This window comes from Coenobita brevimanus, chromosome 35 (assembly GCF_032717465.1).
Source record: "Coenobita brevimanus isolate Jiangsu-jjx chromosome 35, ASM3271746v2, whole genome shotgun sequence".
Taxonomy (NCBI): Eukaryota; Metazoa; Arthropoda; class Malacostraca; order Decapoda; family Coenobitidae; genus Coenobita; species Coenobita brevimanus.
Window position 1 is genome coordinate 2086345 of NC_136988.1, and position 8656 is coordinate 2095000.

At 42.1% G+C, this 8656-nt stretch overlaps 2 protein-coding genes across 2 annotated transcripts in view; both read left to right on the plus strand.

Annotated features, from left to right (window-relative positions):
* Positions 1–1211: 1211 nt before the first annotated feature.
* On the plus strand, positions 1212–5916 carry Fsn (F-box synaptic protein). Its single transcript, XM_080269627.1, has 3 exons — positions 1212–1787; positions 4285–4375; positions 5822–5916. The coding sequence occupies exons 1-3, from the start codon at positions 1212–1214 to the stop codon at positions 5914–5916; spliced, it is 762 nt and encodes a 253-aa protein (XP_080125753.1).
* Positions 5917–5955: 39 nt separating this feature from the next.
* LOC145396222 (uncharacterized) overlaps positions 5956–8656 on the plus strand; it is a 38739-nt gene continuing 36038 nt past the window's right edge. The window contains exon 1 of the mRNA XM_080269657.1: positions 5956–6082. Coding sequence (XP_080125783.1) covers positions 5956–6082 — 127 coding nt within the window. The remainder of the gene's footprint in view (positions 6083–8656) is intronic.

Sequence of the window (8656 nt, forward strand, 5' to 3'; positions counted from 1 at the left end):
CACCTCTCGTTCTCGGATCAAGTTTCGTTCTGCTCTAAGTTTCGGTTCCGTTAATTTTTTGATGTGGTAACTGAATTAAATTGAAATATTCATTGTTGTAAAAGGTACAGAGACAGCTCAAAATTAAAACACATGAGGGTGAAGAGATACCAGTTTCAAGTCCCATGCTAGTATAAAATTGATCCTGAAGCGTTATATATCAAGTTTATATGATACTGAATGTGAAAAATCATAATTTGAAATATATATAATAAAGAATAAGGCACTATTTTCTGTAGAGATCAGTGGAAGAAGGAGGTGTTGTTGTTTTACGATTCGGCTCTAACCTACATTATTCATCTATTCCAGTATTGATAATGGAGGAGCATGGCTATATGTCTGGGGATATAACAAGTATGGCATGAGATACTGATTTCTGTAGAAATAAGTGGTAAAAGTAAGTAGCCTATAGAAAGCAAAATGAAGAGGGGTTAGCTGTTTCGTGATTCTGTTCCATGATTAGGCCTAAATGATAAATGTTACGGTTGTATTGAATATCCAGTTGGTGTGGTACAATACTAAAAGCTACAATTTCTGGGTGTATAAAGCATGGGAGGAACCACAGAGGAATTGTAGTAACACGAGGTGGTTAGCTGGTTTAGGATTTGGTTCCATAAAAGATGGTATACGATGACTACACAGATCATTAAATATCAAGCAAATACGGCATCAGACGCTGAAAGGCGCATTTTGATGGTAAAAAGGGTAATGGCATGAGAGAGTTGTACCGTAGTTATATGAAAAAACAGACGAATGGACTATTAACTGGTTGTTTCAGGATTCGGTTTTTATTGCACAGCATCAAATATCGAAAAAGTATAGCATCAGACGTGAAAATGTGCAGTTTGAAGGTTGGAGAAAACAAAAAAAAGGGTTAGCTGTAGTCAAGGAAGAGCAGACGAGTGAACTATTAATTGGCTGTTTCAGGATTCGGTTCTATGATACAGGTACACAGTGTATATACGAGACATTAAAGATCAAACAAGTGTAGTGTCAAACATAAAAAGGCGCAGTTTGATGGTAATGACACGAAGCAAGTTGTGGCCGAGTCGAAGGTGTATATTAGTGAACACAGTGGCAGGGACGGAGGAGCCGCGGTGGAGGAGGAGGCCGCCCCGGCATATTATCCCGGGGTATATCACCATCTTCTGCTTCCTCATGCTCCCGCCACCATGGTGAATTGGTGTTTGCTGCCGGATCATGTGGTTGAAATTATCTTCTCGTACCTGGACGTGCACGACCTGCGCAACTGCTCCCTCGTGTGCAAGAACTGGTACAGGTACTTGAACGACGAGAACAACGATGTGTGGCGGCTGCACTGCGTCAGGAAGCTGGCGGAGGAGGCACTGAAATCGGACCTTTTAGCCTCGGTGCCCACGTATAAGGCTAAACTGCGAGCGTTCTACCATGCCTGGAACCCCAATGACTGTTCCAGGAATATATATGTGAAGCCCAACGGGTTTACACTGCACAGGAACCCGGTGGCGCAGAGTACTGACGGTGCGAGGGGCAAAATGGGCTTTAGGTCAGGGAGGCATGCATGGGAGGTGGTGTGGGAGGGACCCTTGGGCACCGTGGCCGTCATAGGCATAGCCACCAAAGACGCAGCCGTGCAGTGCCCCGGCTACGTCGCTCTATTGGGCTCGGATGAACATTCGTGGGGTTGGAACCTTGTCGACAATCACTTATTACACAATGGAGATTCACAAGGCAATTATCCACTGTTAAATAATGCACCAAAATATCAGGTAAGTTCCATATTATCCCAGTTTGTGAAATATAAACATCCCTCGGCGTCGATGTTTGGGTTAGTCACACCCCTCGGTAAGTTAGATCAGGCAGGTGGAATGCCCGTCGGGTGAGGTACCTTAGTTTAGACAGACCAGATTAGAAAAAATAAATGACTATCAAACACTGCCATTATACCTTCAGAAGTACGGATTAATCTACACTTAAATGACGTGTGTGTGTGTGTGTGTGTGTGTGTGTGTGTGTGTGTGTGTGTGTGTGTGTGTGTGTGTGTGTGTGTGTGTGTGTGTGTGTGTGTGTGTGTGTGGAGGGGCAGTCACCATATACTTGTGTGGGGTAAAGTAGACCATAATATTTTAATTTTATGGTTTGCACATAGAGTAATAACCTCTGAAGAACATCCTTTTCTTTAATTCACTGTATTTATATGTATGAATATCCCATTATGTTTTTAAAATTTTGTTAGTAATGGTAGCAAAGTATTTATATATAGACGTTCCAAGACCTAAGTGTCAGATTTTATTATTATTATTATTGTTAGATTTTATTACTATTATTATTATTATTAGTTGGATGTGACAGTCATTCAAAATAAGTTTCATCTCTTTAAAAATAGCTCTCCAGTCAGTAAGGCCTATGGTACTTTGATTAGGCCTGTTGTCATATAATAGGTGATGTAGGAAGCCTTGTAACATCGCTTCCATACTACTATATTTTGCACAACAATTCTTCGTATCCTCTTGTATGTTACTTTGTCTATACCCTCTTCACCTTAACCTGGCCTGGATTTTTCTTTCCCTTTGCAGCTTATTTCATGTGGCATAGTGGCAGAATAAGGCAGTAATGTGACTCTGCATCCTTTCCATAGCACTTCTCCGTGACTAGCAATATAATGTAGTGTTAGTCTCTTATAATTTAGTATTCAAGATGGGGAGATGGCAGTTTTAGCCCAAGTTAAAGTAAAAAGGTTATATATAGTTAGTAATGGATGTAGTAGTTACCATCTCAAGCTGAACCCAGTAGACTGCAGGCTGAAATTGCCCCCTCCTTCCTACAGTCCACCATCGTCCTTTGGGGGGATAGGGAGGGAGGTGTGGGGGCATTTGTATAACCAGGCAGTGGAGACAACAGCTTACATCATTGCTAGTGAGATACCCCATTGAAAACTTTGTCTGTGCTAGAATTATAAAAAATGACAAAAGAGAGTATCCAGGTGTAATTTAGAATGAGAGACTGACAAGAAGAGTATGTGAGTGAGATGGAGGGGGAGACCAAGGATGAGATGGAGGGGTGGATGAGAAGGGGGGGTGAGTTGGGGGGGGGAGGCAGACAAGTGACAGGATAGGGCAGCATGGAGGCACTTTGTTTGTGACCACCCATTACAGGATTAAGACATGTGGCAATAGATACCGTAGATAAATACTGTAGAATAAATTGCTAAAGAAAAAGGTGTTTGTCTCTTATGGTACATAGAATGTGGGACGATTTCTTTTTCATTGTGCAGGGAATTATACTGATGGAAAAATTTCACTCACAACTCATCATCTTCATCGTTGTCGTCGTCATCATTGTTGTCATCACCATCATCATCATCATCATCATCATTTCCAGCACCACGCTTCCTCCTGGGAACCCACGAATAGGGAATGGCCATGACAAAAACTCCTTCAGGCAAGCATGATACACCTCTCTCACTCCCTCACACTTTTCCCTTCACTGTCTATCTATCTATTGCCAGACGTCTTAATCCCGTAAAGGGTGGCCACAAAGAAATTGCCTCCATGTCGCCCTGTCCCCCGCCATTTGACTGCTCTCCCCCTAACTCACTCCCCCCTCCCTCATATACCTCTCAACTCGATCCCTCCACCTCATCCTTAGTCTTTCCCTCCCTCTCCCTCCCTTCACTTCATTTGCATACACCCTCTTAGTCTTCCATTCTCCATTCTGCATTCTCTCCACATGTAGTAAACCAAGACACTTTAAGTGGATAGGATCTGCATGGGTTTACATCCAAGGGGTTGTTGGAGTTTATTGCTACTACCTGGTACCACTCAGAGGCTAGTGAGGCCGGTCACCCTTGCCTTTGAATGTTGTGATGAGTAGCCTAGCCCTGGACCCCTACACTTTTGATGGGGTAGGAGAGGATTGTATGATGGATGGATGAAATTGGAGTGTGGGAGGGATGTGGGAGTCATTGTGAACAGTCACCCTAAACATTGGTAACAGTGCATATGTAGCTGCTAAGTAAACCAAGTTTGGTCTGGGACTGTTTCTGTCTAGCTGTCTATCTATTGTCAGATGCCTCAATCCTGCAAGGGATCGCACAAACATATTGCCTCCATGTCGCCCTGTCCCCCGCCGTTTCACTGCCCTGCTCCCAACTCGCACCCCCCTCATATACCTCTCCAGTCCAGCCTTCCACCTCATCCTCATCCTCCACCTCACTCACATACACTCTCCTTGTTTGTCTTTACTGTACTGCGTGTTTATTTTCAGGTAGGGGAGAGAATAAGAGTCATACTGGACTGTGATGATAACACGTTAGCGTTTGAGAAGAACTACGAGTTCCTAGGAGTGGCATTCAGAGGTATGATATGCTCTCAAGGTAAAGTGCTGTTGTATTTGTAATTTTGTTTGTTTTTAGCCATTACGTACTTTTATTTTTTTACTGTACAGTGTTTTTCCTCAGCATGCACATACAGGAAAGTATTTAGTAATTTTCTCATTGCATTTGGTGTTCTTTTAAAACAAGTACAGTTGTAATTTTTGTATATAAATTAGTTTTGTATACTGGTATGCAGTCTAATGCCTTCACAGATGGAGCCCATGTATCAGTTGCAGGCCTCATGTACAGGTAATTGGAAGAGGTTCTAGAAGGGCTATATACTGTGATAAAAGGGAGACTAAATGTGTAATCCTTTGTTGTCAGCTGCCATACTGTCTCTCTCCAGTACAGAGGGTTGCAGTCAGGGTACAGTACTTCCCACACTGGCTTTATTTAGGTTGGGAAAGGGTGGGTAAGAGAGGTTAAGTGCATGTGAGATGGTTGGGGTGTAGAGGGGAGGTGGTTGAGGCGTGTGAGATAGTTGGGGTGTGGAGAGGAGAGGTTGAGGCGTGTGAGATAGCTGGGGTGTGGAGAGGAGAGGTTGAGGCGTGTGAGATAGTTGGGGTGTGGAGGGGAGGGGTTGAGGCGTGTGAGATAGCTGGGGTGTGGAGGGGAGAGGTTGAGGTGTGTGAGATAGCTGGGGTGTGGAGGGGAGAGGTTGAGGCGTGTGAGATAGCTGGGGTGTGGAGGGGAGAGGTTGAGGCGTGTGAGATAGCTGGGGTGTGGAGGGGAGGGGTTGAGGCGTGTGAGATAGCTGGGGTGTGGAGAGGAGAGGTTGAGGCGTGTGAGATAGCTGGGGTGTGGAGGGGAGGGGTTGAGGCGTGTGAGATAGTAAGTGTTGTAGGTTTGATGTTAGGAGTGCATAGTTTCTTCCCATAGATTATGACCTACAAAGCCAAAATGCTTCTAGGAACTTTTTTAGGTAGTCACATTGTTAAATTATGCTTCAGGGTTCCTTCTGTTGGGGTTCCAGTTATTCATGGATTTATTGTCACTGGTAGGCAAGATAACATAATTTCCAGCCCTCAGAAATCTTTTATTCCCCAAACTGCATTTCTTTTGAACTGGCTTCCCCAGAGTTGTTTCCCCCCAATTTCAAACTACAACTGTTCAAGTCCATCTGTTACAGATATTTTATGAATGGAGGACACCAGTAATTTGGTGTACCAGTATGAGTTTTTTTGTTTCTTTTTTTCTTTTCACTCTGCTCAGTTCTGAAAAAAAAAAAATGATAATAATAATTCATGGTTTTTTATCATTCACAGGCAAGTTTGTAATATATCTCATGTTAATATGGAGGACTGACTGTATGTGATGATTTCAGGGTACTGTAGTTTGAGTTACAGATTACAGAGAAACAAAAGACCAGATTGTTATTATTATTATTATTATTATTATTATTATTATTACATTGGTCAATCTTTGCAGGGTTGCCAGATAAGCAGCTGTACCCCTCAGTGTCAGCAGTATATGGCAACACTGAGGTGTCTATGGTATACCTGGGTCCGCCGCTGGATGGCTGACCCGCCCCACCTCTAGTTCGGATGCTGTCATACGAAGAGATGTCCAGCCGTCGTGGGATGTCAGCTGGCTGTGGAAAGTCAAGCAGGTGTAGGATATCAAATGGCCATGGGATGTCCGCCCCACCTCTAGTTCGGATGCAGTCGTACCAAGAGCTGTCCAGTGGCCGTGAGATATCAGGTGGCCATGGAAGGTCAAGCAGGTGTAGGATGTCAAATGGCTGTGGGATGTCAGGTGGCAGTGGGATGTTAGGTAGCCATGGAATACTCAGTGGTGTGTGGTGGGTCCCGGTTGCCATGACGCTATGACCAAGTGTGGGGCCTGTCAGTCACTAAGGGCCAGATATTAAGGTGGTGTAGGAGACTTTTGTATGCTTGTTTCTTAGTAACTTATTTTGTATATTACACCTGACCCCCTGTACGTGACCAAGGGAGACCTGTCAGTACTAATGTATACCATAAATGGGAAATGAAGGTGTAATAGGCTTAATAAGTAGCTAAGAAAGGGGTACCATGAAGCCTACAGGGCAGCTTCCCTCAGGCCCTCTCAACTGGGTACACAACTCGCCTCGTCTCATGGCAGACCCGGGTGCATCTGTATCAGCTGTGCATCTCGTAAAAGTGTAGTGGGTGAACGGTCTTGGCATCAGACAGTTGTAAAATAATTTATAATTCAAGTGGTGTATGATAAATGAAAACTTTTACAAAGTAATTGGAATGAGAATTGTTTGCAGTGAGTGACCACTGAGTTTTGAAATGAATGAAAATGAGAGCTGTTTACTGTAATAATTTAAAGTGGAATTGGTTTATGGTAAATGAAGACTGAGTTACCCTAACAAATTATCAGGTAGAAAACTGCTTGCATTGAATGGCAGCTGAATTATGAAATAATTGAAAACGAAAGCTGTTTACAGTAAAAGAACACTGAGCAATTTAGGTGAGAGTTGTTTGCTGGAAATAAATAAGTTACAAGAATTAAAAGAAAAAAAGAGCGAGACCTGTTTGCAGTGCATGAAGACTTAAGTGTGAAGGAAAACAAAACTTTCCTTCCTTTATTTGTGGAGGAAAAAGGGAAGGATGACATTCAAGTTTTTTTTCATAGTTGCAAATTAAGTGCATAGACTCTCACCGCAGAGAAGAAATTATTTAAGCATGCCAAGCAGAGATGTCGCTGCACTGCATGCCATGTGCCTTGGAAAAAAAAATCCATAATAATGAAATGACACTGAGTTCTGTCAGTTTCTATCAAACTTTTGGTCTTTTCACCTGTTTGTATTTGAGCATTTCTACATGTATATAAATAGTTAGATATGTTAACATCTTATTGGCCCTTTCATTGTGATGATGCTTGTCTTACTCCTGGCAATACCTGATTATTCAGCCTGCAAAATACCTCTATAGTGAAGGAATCTACTTATTTTAGTACAGTACCTCAGTCACAACAATGAGCCTGTAGTAAGCTGAATAATAATCCTGTATGATTGGCCTGGAAGTAAAACAAACATTGCCGTATTGAAAGGGTTGATTACTGCACTAGGTAGTCACACCAAAAATCATAAAATCAGTATTCAGAGGAAGAGTCGGGTGCTGCGCTCTGACGTACTGGGAGTGCATGACAGAGCAGGTGTCGGGTGTGGGAATAGTGCAAGGTGGTGGCATGTACAGATGGGGATTAGATTATTTCCATTTTTCATTCAATTACAAAACATTCACATTAATCCTGAAACCACTTTCTAGATAATACTGGTGTGTGTATCATTTGAACAATCACATTACTCTTTCACAATGTCCTGAAACCATTTTTTTATCTGAAATTTGTACACATTCTGAAACCATTTTTTAGTTAAGCATAAAACTTACACATTATTTTGAAACCACTCTTTAGTTACCATAATTTTGCACCTTATACACAAGATTCTGAAACAGATTTTTAGCCAGACAAATGTACGAAGCTGTTGCAACTCTTAAGCAGTAATTTGAAGCCTTTTTTAGGTGAACATTTGTGAAACTTATACAGTATTCTGAAAGCCTTCTTTAGTTGAACATTTATGAAACTTAAACCTCTAATGCAATATTCTGAAATCGGTTTTTTAGCTGAACAGTTTTGAAGCTTGTAAACACAGTCCTCTATTCTGAAATCACTTTTTAGTTGAACATCAGTAAAATTTTATGCAATATTCTGAAAATCATGTAGGGCTCAGGTGATTGCAATATGGTTGTTTTTTTTTTTTTTTTTTTTTTTTTTTTTTTTTTTAAATGAAGTGTAGTAAAATTTCTTCACAACTACAGTTCGGGACAAAAGTTTATTTAATATTTCTCCTCATCTGCTTCTCAGTTTCCTCTGCTGGCTAATATTCCAACGGTGAGAGAGGCAGTGTTTCTCCTCTTCTGCTCCTCGGTTTCCTCTGCTGGCTAACATTCCAGAGCTGAGAGAGGCAATATTTCTCCTCTTCTGCCTCTGCTTTCTCTGCTGGCTAATATTTCAAAGCTGAGAGAGGCAGTATTTCTCCTATTCTCAGTTTCCTCTGCTGGCTAATATTCTAAAGCCGAGGGAGGCAGTATTTCTCCTCTTCTCAGTTTCCTCTGCTGGCTAATATTCCAAAGTGGAGAGAGGAAGTATTTCTCCTCCTCTGCTTCCCAGTTTCCTCTGCTGGCTAATATTCCAAAACAGAGAGGCAGTATTTCTCCTCGTCTGCTTCTTGGTTTCCTCTGGTGGCTAATATGCCAGAGCTGAGGGAGGCTT

Coding starts and splice junctions, on each gene's coding strand:
- Fsn (XM_080269627.1), top strand. CDS start 1,212: ATGGTGAATTGGTGTTTGCTGCCGGATCATGTGGTTGAAATTATCTTC. Junction 1,788..4,284: donor ATAATGCACCAAAATATCAG/GTAAGTTCCATA, acceptor GTTTATTTTCAG/GTAGGGGAGAGAATAAGAGT. Junction 4,376..5,821: donor CCTAGGAGTGGCATTCAGAG/GTATGATATGCT, acceptor CAATCTTTGCAG/GGTTGCCAGATAAGCAGCTG.